Here is a 19,234-nt window from a genome sequence, read left to right as displayed (position 1 = left end):
TTGCAGTGGTGCAATCATGGCTTACAGCAGCTTTGACCTCCTGGGCTCAAGCGATCCTCCCACCTCAGCCTCCCAAGTAGCTGGGACTACAGGCATGCACCAGCATGCCCAGCTAATTTTTGTATTTTTGTAGAGATGGGGTTTTGTCATGTTGCCCACGCTGGTTGAACTCCTACGCTCAAGCAATTTGCCCACCTTGACCTCCCAAAGTGCCAAGATTACAGGCATGCGCCACCACACCTGTCCCAGAAGAATATTTTTGAACACTGACTAACCGTATGGTGGGAAGTCAGTGGAAAACACACTTACAGAGAATGTTGCATGTATGACATTGACAGGGCAGGGTTCTATAGGAACGATAGCAGGGGACCTTACTTAACCAGGTAAGGACTTCCCAGAGGGAGAGATTTTAAGCAGATACCTGAAAGATAATAATGAGTTACCTAACAGAGAAGAGGTAGAAAGGAGGGGAGCAATTTAGGCATGGGTAACTGGGAGTGGGGTTAGAGCAAGGAGAACTAGTTTGGTGATAATTGAGAATATAAAATAAGCATAAAATTGAAATAAGTTTATTAGGACTGAAGCAAATAGTACAAGGAAGAGAATTTCATAAGGTGAGGCTAGAGTTAAGATAATGTAGATTCTTTTGAGCCACATTCAGTAGTTTAGACTTTATCCAGAGTACATGAAAGGTTTTTGGAAGGGGAGGAGGGCCTAATCAAATTTGAATTTTATCTGAATGTTACGGCTATAGTGTGGGAGAAAAAGACTGGATACCAAGAAACCAGTTAGGAGACTAGTGCTATAGTCCAGGAGGGAGTTGATTGTGACCTGGCCTAGAGTGGCAAACAATGGAGATGGAGAGAAGTGAATGGATTGGAGAGATATTAGGGAGGCAGAATCTATAGAACTGGATGTCTAATTGACTGGAGGAGGGCAGGTAAGGGAGAAAAAGGAGTTAAACATTGTTCCCAAGCAGAGGTTTGAATAATTGCAGAGATTAGGAGTCACTGAAAGAAAAAAAAAAAGTGGATGAGTAGGCTTAATACTCTGGATACTCTTACTACTCTTAGATAATTAGGGAGATGGACATAAAAAATATAAGTGACTAAGCACATTTCGTAGAGGAATGGTGACAAAATACATCATAGACCTTCTGAGTGCCTATGAGACATTTTGAAGGAGATGGGAAAATACAGGACGGTGTAGGCATCTAGATAAGTAGATAGATCTGAGCTGGAAATATAGATTGCTACTTGAAGCCAAGGGAATGAAGCAGATTGGCCAAAAAGAATATGTAAGTTATAAAGACAAGATGCTTCTCAGAATGATACCTTTTAATGGGTTGATAAAGGAATGGAAACCTACAAAGGATAGAAAGGAGTGACCATAGAAGTAGGAGAACTGGGAGAATGCCCCCACTATAGCAGTGTTTCAAAAGCTTGGAAGGGGGCAGTAGTGGCAAATGCTGCCAAGGCTCAACAAGAAAAGGATCGGAAAGTATCTGTTGGATTTAGTGGCATGGAAGTCTTCAGTGACCTTCAAGAGAATTGTGGGGTCTGCTACATTGCAGTGGATGAGGAATAAATGGAAGTGAAGAACTGAGGATGGCAAGTATAGGGAACTCTTTCAAGATATTTTGATCAAAAAGGACATATGAAAGGCAATAGCTAGAGAGGGAGATGAGTTTTTTGTCTCTTAGGACAGGAGAAACATAATGTAATGAGTATATTTAAATATGACAGAAAGGGACTATTAGAAACAGACACAAGACTCTAGAAAGAAAGGATAATTAACTAAGCAAGGTTCCTATGAAGGCAGATGAGGATGGGATTCAGAGCATAAGTGGTGGGATTAGATTAGACAGGAGGTAGGACTCCTCTTCCATTGAAATGAAGAAAGGAGGAAAGGATGAGTCCAAATGCAGACAGGCATGTAGATGTGATGGACGAGGTTGGAGATTTTCCAAACTAATGCCATTTTGTTTTGTTTGGATTGGTTTTTGTAAAGTAAAAAGCAAAATTGTCTGTTGTGTTCTGATAATGCAGAGGAATGTTGGGGAGAAGGAAAAGATTTGGAGGAAGAGGAAAAGGTCTGGAATAGTAATTGTGGAGAACAGAAGACAGTGCTGATAAGGGAAACAGAGGGATCTCCATGCAGGGTTGAGGGCCAGTTAAAGCTGGTGACCATGAATTTTAAAGGTGCCCTCCGCTTGGTTCTACAATGTTTCTGTAATGGTGGCTAGCAGGTAGGACCCAGCTACAGAAAAGGCAAGTAATTGAGTTCATCCAGGATAAGGAGCTTTTATCAGGCTCATTTCCCAAAAGGACAGTGGAGAAAGATAATTTAAGACATGGACCAGAAAGTGGTTTGAAGAGATGAACCACAGATTTGAACTAGACAGGGTGGCTGACAGAGAGGGGTAGCTTCAGACAGGTTGGTAACTTAGGAGTTAAGTTATCTTAACTGAGGAAGAATGCTACAGAGAGGGCTCTTCATTTTGCCCCATTCCCCCCTGCTCTATCAGATGCCCAGTTCCATCTGGTGTCGAGGCTTTAACTTCCTGAGTGTTGATGGCTACAAATTGTGTGTCTGAAACCCTTACATGGCACCTGCACCCCATATATATATATGTATATATGTATGTATACATATATACATATATATTATATATGTATACGTATACATATATATTATATATGTATACATATACATATGCATATATATATATATATATCTCCAGCTACTTGCTGATCATATCCACTTAGACGTACTACAAATACCTCCAACTGCACTTGACTAAAGTTAAATTTCTCATTCATGATTTTTCTCTAGTTAAGGTCAGCATCATCTGCCCAAGCCAGAAAATAGAAGTTATCCCAGATTCTTCTTTCCCACCCCCACAACTTCCTGACACACATCAAATCCAAAAGTGATTTTACCACCACTCCTCACTTCAAACTTTAGCTTTTGGTGGCCGTTAATGAGTAGTTCATTATCAGTACTAATTCATGCTGAATTAGTAGTAGTTAGCAGCCTCCTAGAGGAAGTGAGGTCTAGCATATTACTAGAAGAGAATAAATATTCAGTAGGGATTTTTTTCTTTCCACATTTTGTTACTTAAGATTCTGACCTCCCATGAAGTTTATTTTATTTGTATTAATCTAATAAACATCAGAAGTTTATGTAATAGAAGTTTATACTGCAACTTTATGTTATCAAATTATATCATAACTATGACTAATTCTGTAATTACATAGCAAATACTTAGAACTACATAATAATTTCTGCATGATGAAAGAAAACATTGCTAATTTGAACTCTTTTAGGTAGAGCAGATTGTCCATATTATGCTAAAACGGAACTTGTGGCAGACTATTTACAAAAGAATCTTCCTGATTTTCGGATACATAAAATCACACAACGTCCTGAGGTTTGGGAGGTAAGAAGCCTTTATAGTTTGTTGAACTCACTCATGCACAAAATGTGTTTTAATTTGATTAAATATTAACTGGTGTATTAGATTGGCTTCTAGTAATGACTGTTCATGTGCTAGTGATATTTGAATACTAGTAAAACAAGTCCCTACTTACCAGTCTCAAAATAATATTTATTTTTTTTTTCCTAATACCTAGTAGAACAAATGAGACCCTAATCAATAAGTAGAATAAGTTTGACTGCACCCCCTGAAGCATCCAGGTAGCTTACATTGCACTTGTTAACTTTTCATTCTCCTTGGTATTGATTTCCAATGACTTATTTGGGATACCCTTCTTTAGGACTGTTTCCCCAGAAACAGACTTTGAGATGTAGATTTTGGTGAAGGGGCTTTACTGGGAAGTGGTCTTGGGAACAGCATCCTGAAACGGAATGAGGGCGGCAGGATTGGGTAAAGGGAGAAGTTGAACTTTGACATAGCTGCAACAGAGGGCTCAGCAGATCCCACAGTGAACTCTTGATGGCCTTTCAGAATTATTCCAAACTGAGGCAAGGTAGCTGAGCTTTTATGCTCCCTCCTCAACCAGCCATAGGATATCAGCTGCCCCTGGGAAGGAACTTAACCTTAGGCAAGGCAATTTGCTTTGGCTGAAGTCAATTCCTAGAGAGAGAATGGAGTCAGACTTTAAGTTATCAACCTCTAATACACCAGGTGCCTGGGAGGGTAAGTGCCTCATTTGTGAAGGGGGAACCTGGAGTGTACGTGACAGCACTGGCTACAGTCCACCTGTTGTGCCTTTTGGATCCACATGCTCCCTATAATCAGTTCACACCATCTTGGAACAGCTCCTCCAGGATTCTGGTTGCCATCTTTCCCTGGGTAAACTTGATAAGAGAAAGGATAGTCAAATGAACTATAGTCTCCACCGCTCATAGTTTCAGGGCCAAACTGACACTCATCCCCTCTTTTCTCTCCCTCTCTTCTCTACCACCCATTATAGATTTCCCTCACTCTCTGCTGGTCTGGTCTTCAGCTAAGTTATCTCATCTGCTGGATTGGTAGTGCTTCTGTCACAATAAATGTTCTCTGGTTGGCACTGTCCACTGGCCTCTATTATTTCAGGATTTTATCATCTCAATTGCCAGGGAGTTCAAGTGTGTAGCAGCATGTCCTTTAACAGCCTTGGCTACAATCATATGAAAAAATGCTCAACGTTACAGGTTATTAGAGAAATGCAAATCAAAACCACAACGAGATTCCATCTCATACCGGTCACAATGACTATTATTTAAAAGTCAAAAAATAACAGATGCTGGCGAGGTTGTGGAGAAAAAGGAACACTTATACGCTATTGGTGGAAGCATAGAAAGATAGAAATAACATTCAACCCAGAAATCCCATTACTGTGTATATATCCCCAAAAATATAAATCATTCTTTTATAAAGACACATGCACACATATGTTCATTGCAACACTAGTCACAATAGCAAAGACATGGAATCAACCTAAATGCCTATCAATGATAGACTGGAGAAAGAAAATGTGGTACATATACATCATGAAATACTACACAGCCATGAAAAGGAATGAGATTATGTCCTTTGCAGGGACATGGATGGAGCTGGAGATCATTATCCTTAGCAAAGTAATACAGGAACAGAAAACCAAATACCACCTATTCTCACTTAGAAGTGGGGGCTAAATGATAAGAACACGTGGACACAGGGAGGGAAACAACACACACTGGGGCCTATTGGAGGGTGGAGGGTGGGAGGAGGGAGAGGATCACGAGAAATAACTAATGGGCACTAGGCTGAATACCTGGGTGATGAAATAATTTGTGAAACAAACCCCCATGACACAAATTTACCTATGTAACAAAACTGCACTTGTACCCCTGAACTTAAAATAGAAGTTTAAAAAAAGAAAAAAAAAAACAGCCAGCCTTGGCCTAGAACAGACAGCCACACTGGGCTCCTCAGTGACGCCAGGAACCCTCTCACCAGTGCATTCCTTATCACTTAGGTGCATGTCGTATCCTCCAGTCCCTTCCAGAGAACATGGTTGAATGGTGGGCTTTCTGGCCTTCCATAGTACCACGTTCACTAGTCTTTTTTTTTTTTTTTTTTTTTTTTTTGAGATGGAGTTTCGCCCTTGTCGCCCAGGCTAGAGTGCAATGGTGCAATCTCAGCTCACTGCAACCTCCGCCTCCCAGGTTCAAGCAATTCTCCTGCCTCAGCCTCCTGAGTAGCTGGGATTATAGGCACCCATCACCACGCCCGGCTAAATTTTGTATTTTTAGTAGAGATGGAGTTTCACCATGTTGACCAGGCTTGTCTCGAACTCCTGACCTCAGATGTTCCCCCCGCCTCGGCCTCCCAAAGTGCTGGGATGACAGGCGTGAGCCACCACACCTGGCATCACTAGTCTTTTGATCCATTCTTCTACTGTCTTCCACGAAGTCTGGCATTTCTATTTTATTTAATTACTTTCTCCAAGTTTCTAAGAGCCAGTCTGGCAACATGTTGTCCCTGTCTTCTGAGGTCCTTGCCAGGGTATACACTCTTGAATTGCAGAAAAGTGATTCATACTAATAAATTCTCCCTTGTCTAACTTCATGTTCCACTCTTGATTCAGCACTGTAAGGGTCCAGTCCCGTACGTGCCCTCGCAGCTCCTGCTGGGACATTAACATGCTTTGCAGGGTGCAGAAGGTTTTTTTGGGGTAATGTCTCTTTCCTTCATGGGCCCAGTACTTCACTGGTCTGGCTATGCTGTGGCTAGAGGGACCATGTTGGAATCCTCATAGCAGCACTGTTTGCTTTAAGTGAGATAAAGGCAGGCAGACCTTCAATATCAGCAAGGAAATTAGTTTCCAGGATTTTATTGGTAAGGTGGCCTCATTACCCATGCCTCCAATGACATGGTTTTTAAGACTGCTGCCATGTACTTTGCTGATAAAAATGTTTCTGTTTGACTCTACTCAGATCTTGTCGTTGGAAGGCCTAGCCTATATAAATCAGATAATGATAATTTAAATTTTTTCTGATAAATATTATCGGAAATCTCCAAATAACTTTTAGCTTATTAATTTAGTCTGAACTACATAAACCACACTCACAGATTTTAAAAAAAGTATCAAATTTTATATGCCCCTAAGACTGGAAATATTGCATGTGTAAAAGAATAAGGGCAAAACTAGTTGAATGTTTTAAAAAATCAGTTGAGTTGGAACATGTGACCTCTCTTTAAGCTAAACACTTGGATTCCAGGTCTCCTCAGCAAAAAGAGCAACTTTCAGTACCTTTATTTGGTCAATTAATTTGAAGAATATGCTTTCTTATCTAATTAATCTGTTACTAACATCACTATTTTCTATATATACATTTTACTCCTTAAAGATATCTAAATTATATTATGTGTATGTAGTGACATTAAAAGCAACCTAGTATTTTAAGGTTTGAATTCTAAAGTATTAAATTGAATTCCCAGGCAGATTTAATATATGACTTCGCTTGGAATATCATTCAACAGGATTGGCTAAAAGATGTGTGTGAAAAGAATAAGTGGAGTCACAAGAATTCCCCTATCATCTGGAGAGAGCTGTTGGATCGTGGAGGAAAGGGTTTGCTTTTGGGAGGATATAATGAGTTCCTGGAGCATGCCCAGGTATATAAGTTAAGTTATCTGTTCTAACAATGATAATTCTCTTACATTATTTTATTTTTCAAATATCTTGCTTTCTGAGACATTCTCTCATGTCTCTTTTTATCGTATTTTGACTTTAAACAAAAACTTTCCATTATAGCCAATTTCAACTAGTTATCTATTCTCTGATATTGACTTTTTCTCTCCTAATATTTAGCTTTACTATGATGTCACCTCTAGCATGACGACTGAGCTGATGATGGTAATTGCTCAAGAGAACCTGGAGGCACATATAGAAGAAGAGCAGGAGGAAGAAGCCCTGAAAACTTGCATCAACCCCTTGCAGGTCTGGATCACCAGGTGGGACAGTCAAATCCCAGGATTCATGAGATTTACTTTTTATATTTAGAAAGGACAATGAGATGGGATTAATTTCATGATGGAAGAATACCTGAATGTCAGGTTTGAAATTTGTGTGTATGTATACTTATATGTATACACATATACATATGCCTGTGTGTGTGTGTGTTTGTGTCCTCCATATAACTCATAAATGAGTTTTATGTTTTACAGACACAAACACAGACACTTGGTCTAAAAACAACTTCTATAGCATGGCTGCTTTGCAGAAGCTCACCCTCTCTGACTGTTGCTCTCTCCCTCTTTCCCACTTACTAGAGCTTTCTTTGGCTTTTCTCTATGCACCCACTCCCTCTCTGTAACCCCACTCCCCTCGCCTTGCTCCCTTTTGCTTTTCTCCTCCTCATGTGTGCTCCACTTTGCTCCCAGTCTGGGCACACGCAGTCTTTGTTGTCATACTCTCTCTCTTTCTTTCTCTGCACTGTCTCTCTGTCTCTTTTGCTCTCTCTCTCCCTCCCCTTCTCCTTTCCTCACCCCTCAGTTTGTCTTTTGCATTTTCCTGCTTATACGTGCGTGTGTTTCCTAATATATACTCATTTTTAAAATTGTTATTATGAAATATTTTAAATACAGAAAGGAATTGAGAATGATGTAATAAACATCCATGATCCTGTCACCCAGATTTAATAACTATCACATCTTCTTTAGATGTTTCAAAGGATTTAATCAGTACAGATACTGTTGAAACCCCCATTATACACCTCCCCAAACCCACTGTGAATACCAGAAATGCCCGGATGCGTTTCTGAACTTCCGTGGTGGGCATTACAGTTCACAGCTGATAGTCACAGCTGTAGACAACTGCAGAATTGTGGCTACAGATACACCTTACATAGCCTATGTTGATCCCGCCATCTTTATAAGGGTTTTTCTGTGTAAGAATTTGGAAAAGATAGCCCTTTCCAAAAAAAAAAAAAAAAAGTCATTATTGTGTAGATGAGGTTGTATTTTTTAAAAAAGAGCTATGGCTAACTGAAACTTACATCTTTATCTTTTTAGGAGGAAATATAAATACATAATTACAGTAATATAATAGTTTTTTTATTTTGATTTCTGCATAGGTGGAATTCTGTTTTCTTTGAAAAACCTAATAAACAGGTATATTTCTTATTTGGGGACTGATTTCAGATGGCCAGAGCAAGGGATTGGTAGTGAGAAGTTTTTGTTCTACGTTTGACTTCTAGCCTTAGAATGTCAGTGCAGCTATGTGTGTGCTTATTTAAAAATTAAACCACCCTATTGATGCACATGCAGAAATATCTATTAAGAATAAAGGCTTAAAAGGGACAAAGGATGTAACTATTCACAATGCGGCTTTGCATTTTTATCAGTGCCTCTGCTCCTGCCTGCTACAACCTAATTCCCATATTGACGAGTGGCGAAGTGTTTGGGATGCATACAGAAATTAGCATAACTCTATTTGACAACAAGCAGGCGGAAGAATATCTCAAAAGCCTTGTGGTGGAGACCCAAGACCTGGCGTCTCCCGTCCTGCGTAGTGTCTCCATCTGCACGAAGGTGGAGGAGGCCTTCCGCCAGGCCCACGTCATTGTGGTGCTGGACGACAGCACCGACAAGGAGGTGTTCACTCTGGAGGACTGCCTCCGAAGCAGGGTGCCTCTCTGCAGGCTCTACGGGTACCTGATAGAGAAAAATGCTCACGAGTCCGTCAGAGTCATCGTGGGCGGGAGAACCTTTGTAAACCTGAAGACAGTTTTACTCATGAGATATGCCCCACGCATTGCACACAACATTATTGCTGTGGCGCTGGGGGTGGAAGGTGAAGCGAAAGCCGTACTGGCCAGAAAACTGAAGACAGCTCCTTCATGTGAGTGAATGTCTCTTTATGTTTTTGTTTTTATTTTGAAACAACATGATTTCAAAGCAGCTGGGAAAAACACTGTCCCCTCTAGGAACATTCTGAGTATCTGGAATAGGAAGTATAAAACAGACATAAAGAACTTATTGTGTGATTTGACTACTGTGCAAACATTTTTTTTTTTTTTACTGGCTTTTGTGTCTGGCTTTTTCCATCATTATAAAAATCAATAAATATTTAATAAGATACAATTTATATTATTCAGGTAATAATATGACACATCGTATTCCATTTTTCCCATGATAATAGTCAATTAAGGTAACCAGTGTTTTTAAAAAAATCAAAGCTATGTGCAAGTGGCTCTGCCCTACTTCCCACCTGTATGACCTTGAGCCGTCATTTAGTCTTTCGGTGCGTCAGTTTCCTCTTCTGTAAAATGAGGACGTTAAAAGTGCCTATCTCCTAGAATTGATGTGGAGATTCAGTGAGATGTATTCCTAAAGTGCTAAGAAGAGTGTATGGCACATAATAAACATTTCCAAGGATGTTAAGCTTATCAATAGGATTATGATATCTGATCAGTTTCTGCTCCTATTAATCTTTGAATGGTAAGTATCAGAATCATATGAAGATGAGAAGATGGGACTAGATCAGAAAATGGATTGTTGTATTTGAAAAGGGAGATAATATTGGACATATTTTAGCTACTTTTGCCCTTAGATGGAGCAGGTGCAACAGTGTCCATTGAGAAGGGAAGGAGATGACAGGCATTCTCTCAAGCAAAATTGGAAAGACAATGAAATGTGAGCCTAGAATGTTCCCAGTCAGGACAATTAGGCGTCAGTGAACCCCTAACATTATAGCCAGAGCTGTATTTTCTTTTTTGTTACAATGACACTGTAAATCATAATTTCCGGTATTCTTGCATACATATCTTTAGTATTTTATCCCCACAGTCACTACAACACTCAACCAAATTGATGCTAAAATTATTCAGAAGGAAATGAAAACTTTTTTCTATTTTATCTCTGTCATCAACCTTATAATTATATGTGTAGACAGTGATTTATCACAGAAAGTCTATGATACACTACTGAAAAGTATCAAGAAGAATCTAAAACAAGGTGTATGTGTGGGTGGGGTGTGGGGTTGAGGGGGATTGGGGGCTTTTAGCCAGAAAGCTGCTGTCTTGTGGGTCTGCTGGTGCCATGTCTCTAAGCTCCACTCTAGTCAAATCCAATAAGCATGTGAGAAGCAGAAAAAAGAAAAATGGAGGAAAGTTGGTAAAAGGAAAAAGGCATTAGAAGGACAGAGTCCAAGTAGAATTGTCAGTGAGGCAGAAAGGAGACAGCCAGCAATGACCAAAGTTGAGCAAAACATCATGAAAGAGAAAAACCACCAAGGAAATGATTCAGGGATTATTCTAGATGCCAAGAGGGTGGCAAACCTTTTCAGAAAAGCAAGATTCATGATAACCCCTAAGTTCAGTTCATAAATCACTATTTATCAGACCATGTGTATTGGCTCGTCAGGACTCCTTCTGTTCCAAAAAAGTCAACTCAAAGTGACTGAAGTCATCTGGTACCATGGCTCACGCCTGTAATTCCAGCTACTTGGGAGGCTGAGGCAGGAGGATCACTTGAGCCCAGGAGTTTGAGGCTGCAAGTGAGCCATGAGGCTGCAGTGAGCCTGGCCAACAGAGCAAAACCTTGACTCAAAAAAATACAAAAAGTGATTGAAGTCAGGTAGAGAACTTTTTTACCCACATAACTGAAAACCACAGGAGGTAGCTCTTATTTCAGACATAGCTGGATGCTGGGGCTCAAACAGTGGTGCCAGGACATACCTGTGCTCTCTCTGCTGGCCTATCCCTCTGCCCTGCTCTCTGTGTTGGTCTCCTTCTCAGTTCAGCCTTAAAAGGTGGCAGAATGGTCACTGGCATCCCAGACTCACATGCTTGTAGTTTACGTACCCCAGGAGAATGAGGGCTTTCTTTCCCAATTGTTTGTGCAAAAAAGGAGTACAAACTCATCGTCCAGGCTTGGACCACATGCCCATCTCTAAATCAATCATAATGGCCAGGGGCAGGGGTTGGGTGGGTGGAATCTGCATCTAATGCCTATAGGTGGACCTAAGGCGTGAGGACAGTCCCACCCAACAGATAGGGACTGACACTGGAGAAGGAGTAGTTATTCAAAGAAAAATCAGGATGCTCTTAATGAAAAAAAAAAAAAAAAAGAAGAAGAAGGAGGGGGAATTCATGCCAAGAGGGAAGAAAGCAGATGTCCACTATCATTTTCTGTAGCATAATTTAGGATGTTTAGAGCTATCAAGGACCTCAAAGCTGATAAGAAAAATGAAACCCAGCATGATTAAAAGCCTTCTTTAGGATGTAGGAAGGAAGCCTACCATATGCTTACCGGGCCGAAGAATTATTTTCCCCATGTGGGATCCTATGAGCTCCAAACCCTGACTCCCACCCTCCCCTCCCTCCTGCAACGTGCAGCTGAGGGACCCGGGAGCACATCACTAACTCCCCTGAGAATTGGGTGGTGGAGGGGGAACTAGCTATTCCTACTGCATGAATCATACTGATGGGGGCGGGAATCTCACAGGACAAAAGTAGACAGTGACGGTGGGCTACCGAAAATCTGTTTCCCGCTCTCTTCTGCTATCCTCTCTCTACTATAGAGGCTCAAACAATCATTCCTTTTCTTAGCTTCATTGCAACTAGGAGTGTTTGAGTGATATAGTCTATTTGGGGTCCCCTGGGAAGAATATTTCACTTTTTGAAAAGAGAAAAGGCAAAAGAGGAAGCTTCTACCCCATCCTTTTCCCTATTGCTTGCCCTTGAACACAACTGTGTTAGGGTAATACTTGAACACAACTGTGTGAGAGAGGGTGATAGTTGGAGCTGCTGCAGCCATTTTATGATCATGAGGGGAAGGCCAAGAGAATCACATCTCTGAGCTGCTGAACCAGCACATGTCACTGCCTACCATGAATTACCTGAGAAAAGTAGTCCTTCTAGTTAAGACAAGTCAGTAGGATGTTCTGTTAGTTGAAGACAAAAGCAATCTTATACAGGAGAAGAGGGAAGAAGTTAATCTCCACAGTAAGAAGTGGTGTGGACTTAAAAGTGATTAAGTTTTTAGGCAAATAAATAAGTTAAATAAGTAAATAAAGTTATTTATTTAAAGTTTTCATACAACATTCCTAGACAATTAACAATGATAAAATCATATTGAATGGCAATGCCTATTTCTCTCTAACCACTATGGTCTTATTTTACTTCTTAGCGTGTATCACTTTGTATAATAGTTGTTTTCTCATCCACTTCCCACCACCCCTAGAATGTTGTAAGGATTTAGGCTGATTTGTTTTCTTCTAAACCTAGTACCTAGAGGTGTCTCACACATAGAATAGAATTCATAACTATTTGTTGACTAAGATGTTGCCCAGGGTCCTCTTACAATATCCTGATTTTGCCAGAGATGAAACCCATCAGAAAGTTAAATGATTTGCCCTAATTTCTATTCTAGTCTAGAACAAGAACTCCTTGTGAAAAACCAAAGCATATTAAAAAGTCCTTTCTCCCTCACCTCTCTTGACCTCTCACTCACTCTCTCTCCACCTCTCTCTCTCTCAATGGCAAGCAAAGTCAGGACAAACACCAGTGAAATAATTTTCAGTAGCAGTTTCTTTCAAGGAACATTTCATTATTTCTTTAATTTAATTATACACCATACCATTCATAGAACATTATTAGGGACTGCCAAACTATGACAGTTAGGGAGGTGATCCACACAATTTGCACAATTTTAGGAATCATAAACTTAGATTCATTTTGTAGCAAAAGGACCAATCCTAAAACAAACATGCATGCAAACAAAAAATAGGCTTCAGGTAATTTTTTATATTAATATACATTATTATTATTTTTCTAAACTTTCTATTCTTCACAGACATTAAAGACGTGATCATTTGGGGTAACATCAGTGGAAATAATTACGTTGATCTGAGAAAAACAAGGGTGTACAGATATGAGAGTGCCATTTGGGGACCTCTTCATTATTCCCGCCCTGTTTTAAACTTGATTTTTGACAGGTACAGTATATTTTTAAGTGAAGCATACTGACAATGTTAAAATAAATGTTTAATGGTTGTAATCTTTTAAATCATCTTATAAATCTTTGTACAAAAATAACTTGCATTATTCACACTCATATTTGTTCATGCTGTCTACTGAAGAAACAGAAAATTCCACAGAATATCAACTAGGTAAGTGATTTGATTTTGAAATTATGAATTTTTATATTTCAGATCCTTCAGTAGCTCATATATTCAAGTAAGGTTATCTCTAAAGCAAGCATGTATAAGGGAATCTTACTTCGTGTAAAGACAGAGCTATCTATCCAGGTTGAAATTAATTGAAACGTTTTCAAGAAAGGAATTAAGATGATGAGCAGGCACAGGCCAGGCTGGGCATTCTGTGGCAGGAGGCCGCAGCAAGAGGTGGTGAGGAACACAGTCCTAGGACCAAGCCACCCAGGCTGGGATTCTTACTTAGCCACTTAGTAGCTGTGTGACTTTAGAGAAGCTGCTTAGCCTCTCTGTAACTCAGTTTTTCATCTGCAAAGTAGAAATGGTAACATGATAAGGGTCCTCCCTATAGGGTCTTGGGGAAGATGAAATGGATTACTCCCAATAAAGGACTTAGAGCTGTGTCTGTACAATAAGCACTAGCAATTATGATGAGGCAGAGGAGAAGCAGGAAGGAGTACCTCTGAAGCATTTTTTCTAAACTTTGCAGCACTTTCCCAGTTGCAGCATTTTCTTTCCATTGCCCCTTGCTTTCCTTTTCTTCCTCAGACCATAGGAGCTTCACCCCTGCCTAGGGATGATGTGTCCCGAGTTCACTGTTTTGAAGCATGATTCCTCTGCATTTGCTGCGTGGGCAGGACCAGTGTTGCATAGAGCTGTGTCGTGCAGGGTTAGCAGAAGCTAACCAGCTGGACTATTCTCTGAATTTAGACTTCAGATCATAAAAACACAATTATTTTCCTAATTCTCAATGTGAATCCAGCTTGAGCACCCCAATCCAAAAATCAGAAATCTGAAATGCACCAAAAACTGAAACTTTTTGAGCACCAACATGATGCCACAAGTGGAAAATTCTACATTCGGCACCTTTGCTTTCTGATGGTTTAATTTACACAATCTTTGCTTTGTGCACAAAATTATTAAATATGTTGCATAAAATTACCTTCAGGCTATGTGTATAAGGTGTATGTGAAACATAAATGAAATTGTGTTTAGACCTGAGTTCCATCCCCATGATATTTCACTGTGTATATGCAAGTATTCCAAAATCTGAAACACTCTGGTCCTAAGCATTTAGGCTAAGGGATACGCAACCTGTAATTCAGTGTTTTATGAAATTATTTTGTTTAATGTGTAGGATACTACTGGTTCCAAGGTAGTGTCTACACAGGATCAATTCTATGTAATGAAAATAATGGTTCTTGCCATTTTCAGCCACATTTCTGTGTTCCATATTTATAGTATGATATTTTTAGTTTGACATCTTGGGACTCATTTCTACTACATTTCACTATTTTTCAATTGACTTTTTATGGGGATTGAAGACACTTGAGGAAAGACACTAGAAATAAAGTCATATTTCTATTTTGACTGTGGATTAGGTTTCTGATACTTAGTTCCGTTGAGCCAGGGAACATCCTTTTTCTCTTTAATTCCTCTCTCCATTGTAAAATTGTTTCTTTCTTTCCTTACAGTGAGTGGGTAAAAAGAGAATTTGTGGCAATTCTTAAAAACTTGACCACCACAGGAAGACAATTTGGAGGCATTTTGGCTGCACACAGTATAGCCACTACATTGAAATACTGGTACCATGGCTCACCGCCTGGGGAGATTATATCTTTAGGAATATTGAGTGAAGGTAAATCTGGGTTTTTCATGTCTTATAAAATCTTAAAACCTCTATCTATGCCTCGTGCTCCTAATTCTGTGTCCCCACCCATCTAGCTCTTAACATGGTCCATAAGCTGCCTGGACTTTTACAATTTCGTAATCATTCATTCATTCAAAAAGTCAACAATATTTTGTATGGATGCGTTGGAAATACACATAGGAGTTAAGACCTGGCCTCTGCCTTCAGGAAACCTACAGTGGAATAAACAAGAGCCAGATACATAAACAAAATCATGTTGTTAGGTTTTCCTAGCAAGAGATAAAGGGAAAGCAAGGTCAATTCTAGGCAGGAAGCAGGTGGAGCCAGGACAGGCTTTATAAAGAAGGCAACACTGCAGTAAGCCTAAAGTATAAGGAGTGTTGACCTGGAAGACAAGTGTGGAAAGAATGCTGGGCACAGGAAACCATACGAGCACAGACACAAAGGCAGGATAGAGAGAGGCACTTCAGGACCCAGATCTCAGGGTACCAGGCAGTGCTGGGGATGTGGAAAGGTTGCTGTCCATCCACAAATACTGCATATAAACTTTTACAGCCCTAATGTTTTAATCCGCTAAAAATTATGCAGAAGAATTCTACATTTTTGTTTGTTTGCTTGAGATGGAGTCTTGCTGTGACGCTCAGGCTGGGGTGCAATGGCACCATCTCAGCCCACTGCAACCCCTGCCTTCCAGGTTCAAGTGATTCTCCTGCCCCAGCCTCCCGAGCAGCTGGGACCACAGGCGCACGCTGCTATGCCCAGCTAATTTTTGTATTTTTAGTAGAGACGGGGTTTCACCATGTTGGCCAGGATGGTCTCGATCTCCTGACCTTGTGATCTTCCGCCTCGGCCTCCCAAAGTGCTGGGATTACAGGCATGAGCCACTGCACCCGGCTGACTTCTACCATTTTTACAAAACAGGAAAGAGAATAGCTGCTGTTCTGTCATCTGTAAGGTCTATCTGAAGCATCTCTTCCCTTTGGATTCTACTTTCTCCCTTAGCAAGCTAATTCACTCCCAGAGCTGCAGACCTGGACCTCTCTGCCGAGCTCTAGCTACTGAAACATTGTCACCTGGATGTCATGTCATCACTTCCATCCAACATATACCAGACTGAATGTACTGTCATCCTTCCCAGTCAGTTCCATCTCTTGTATTCTTTATGTTATAAGTAGAACCACCATCTTCCCTATTGTTTCAGTGATGCCAGTGCAGGTTAAGGAAATCTCCCAAATCCCTCATGTCAGAATTCATCTCTGTCTCTCCTCTGTATCCTCACATAGCATTTTGTTCGCCTATCATGGAGAATATTATAGTGTGCCTGTTTTTGATAGTACGATTCGTTGCATTGTCCCCTTCCTTGTGGCACCCTGAGGGCAAAGGCTTTTTCTGGGCCACCTCTTTGCTTCTTCACGGGAGAAGCATTTTATATGGTAGACAATCAATCTTGTTCAATTGAAGTTAAGGTGCATGAACATTGCCGTAGTGTGAATTCAAATCAGCAAATTATCTCCTTAGGGAAACAGGCACTTAAAACCTTACCTTTATTTGTAGAAAGAAAGTTTAATTAATCTCTGTAGGAATTATATTCAAAAATAAACAGTGCAGTACTTGGGGGAGGAGGGTAAATGATCATTGTCTGTCTCTCTGAAACCATACCAAATAGGTAAACCCACAGACCTTATCTGCCCATAAGACTAGCTCTTCACAGATTAAACAAAATACAGCATTACTTGAGGACCTGGGAAGCCCTCTAAGGAAAAGTCTTTTAGATCTTGGTTTCTTGAATGTCCTCAATGTTTTCTTTGTTGTTGTTGTTGTTGTTGTTTGTTTTTGTTTTTGTTTTTGTTTTCCCTGGTGACATTTTTGTTGTCTAGAATGGCAGAAATAATTTTCTTATGTGATGGAGGCACCAGAAACGGGGACAATTTTGTCTGAATGGTGCTCAGTTAGTAATAAATATGGTCAATCTTTTTATTTAGAGCACATCCAAATATAAGTATTTCTGTATATCTTAAAGAAATTAAATGTGTTATTAAATGAAGGATGGCTTCTGCTTAAGATATAGAAATATGTAAAGGAAATCATCCCACATGAAGCAAACACACACCAAAACACATGGCAAACTGGAGGCTGCAAAGGAATAACCAAATTTCCTGCCTCCCCTCCTTTCCATTCCCAGTTCTTCATACTCTGGCTGTGTGAGTGCCATAGCAGGTGAGAAGAGTGGAAGGCCAGATGGACAAATGACTTAAGCTCATGGGCTGCATAGGGGTCCAGGGAAAAGCCATGCAGACAGACAAAAAGAATACAGACAGGGTTCAAAAGAGAAAGACTACATTAGCCTCTGGATGTCAGATAAATACAGATGGCAGAATTGTTAGAACTTGGATAGTCGCTCAGTCAATCCTTCTAGAGGGACTGTTTCAGTCCTCTTTGGAGAAGGATTCCGAGAAATTTAATTCCATCATTATCATTAAAAATCCTATACTATGTCTGTCCTTTTCTACAGTGCTTAACAGAAAAGGTGCATGTTTCTAAGTTCTGCTGCATTGCTTTGCTTTGTGTTTGCTCACTGCAGGCCAGTTTGGTATTCCTAAAGGGATCGTCTTTTCTATGCCTGTGAAATTTGAGAATGGAACTTGGGTGGTTCTTACAGATCTCAAAGATATTGAAATAAGTGAACAAATAATGACCAGAATGACAAGTGATCTAATTCAGGTAATATCAGAATAGATGCAAGAGGACTGACCTTGATAATGACCTTAAACTGATTCCCCTAGGCCAAGGCATACATTGGTTTTTCTATGGATTCAATTTTTTTTAATTCCTAAAAACAATGAGATAATAAAAGTTTGAAAAAAATCAATGAAGGAACACTACTCATTTAGTTACACAATTTCTGGTATGTTAAAAATAGTTGTTTATTATTTAAAAATGAAGAATCAAAGTGTTTTTCTATTAAAGAATAGTTAAGTTGCCAGGTGCAGTGGCTCACGCCTGTAATACTTTGGGAGGTCGAGGTGGGTGGATCACCTAAGGTCGGGAGTTTGAGACCAGCTGACCAACATGGAGAAACCCTGTCTCTATTAAAAACACAAAAGCTAGCTGGGCATGGTGGCACATGCCTGTAATCCCAGCTACTCGGGAGGCTGAGGCAGGAGAATCGCTTGAACCAAGAAGGGAGAGGTTGTGGTGAGCTGAGATTGCACCACTGCACTCCAGCCTGGGCAACAAGAGCGAAACTCCATCTCAAAAAAAAAAAAAAAAAAAAGAATTAAGTTAGGAATTGTGGTAATTTAATTCTGTGATTATAAAATTTCAACAGGAGAAACTTGTTGCACTTGGAGACAAGATACATTTTCAGCCATACCAATCAGGTAAGCTCTTAGATGTGATGTTTTATTGGACTGCTATTAAAAGAGTATTAAAATGTTTGTTATAACTGAATCACTGTTAATATGAATAACTCTCATTTATATTTTATCATTTCTAAGCTAAATTAATGACAAAATTAACTGTTAAGTTCAATGTGTCCTTTGAAATAAAACATCTCATAAGAATGTTAAAGAAAACACAACTTATGAACACTATGATCTTATAAATGTTGTAGGTATCATATTTATTAATTTCCTAGGACTACCATAACAAATTACCACAAATTGGATGGCTTAAAAACAACAGAAATTTACTTGTTCACAGTTCAGGAGACTAGAAGACCTGATGTGAGGTATCAGCAGGGCCACACTCTGAAGGCTTGAGAAAGAATTCCTTCTTGCTTTTTCTAGCTTTGGGTTGCACTGCTTGCATTCCTGGCTTGTTGCTGCATCACTCCAACCCCTGCTTCCCTCTTCACATGTCCATCTTTCCTCTGTGTGTGTCTGTGTTTCCAAATCTCTCTTTCTCTCTCTTTATAAGGATACCAGTCATTGCA

The 19,234-nt window shown here is 39.9% G+C and overlaps 1 protein-coding gene across 6 annotated transcripts in view; it reads left to right on the top strand.

Moving 5' to 3' along the window:
• MDH1B (malate dehydrogenase 1B) overlaps positions 1–19,234 on the top strand; it is a 54,365-nt gene that overhangs the window by 1,251 nt on the left and 33,880 nt on the right. For 3 of the 6 annotated variants that reach the window (XM_054548620.1, XM_054548621.1, XM_054548625.1), the window contains exons 2-9: positions 3,330–3,442; positions 6,932–7,108; positions 7,305–7,447; positions 8,839–9,335; positions 13,292–13,433; positions 15,125–15,288; positions 17,882–18,021; positions 18,629–18,680. In XM_054548620.1, the coding sequence (XP_054404595.1) occupies positions 3,330–3,442; positions 6,932–7,108; positions 7,305–7,447; positions 8,839–9,335; positions 13,292–13,433; positions 15,125–15,288; positions 17,882–18,021; positions 18,629–18,680 (1,428 nt within the window). 6 annotated transcript variants of the gene reach the window in all.

This window comes from Pongo abelii, chromosome 11 (genome assembly GCF_028885655.2).
Source record: "Pongo abelii isolate AG06213 chromosome 11, NHGRI_mPonAbe1-v2.0_pri, whole genome shotgun sequence".
In the NCBI taxonomy this organism is placed as follows: Eukaryota; Metazoa; Chordata; class Mammalia; order Primates; family Hominidae; genus Pongo; species Pongo abelii.
The sequence above is the reverse complement of the archived record's forward strand: the minus strand, read 5'-3'. Positions and strand labels throughout refer to the sequence as shown.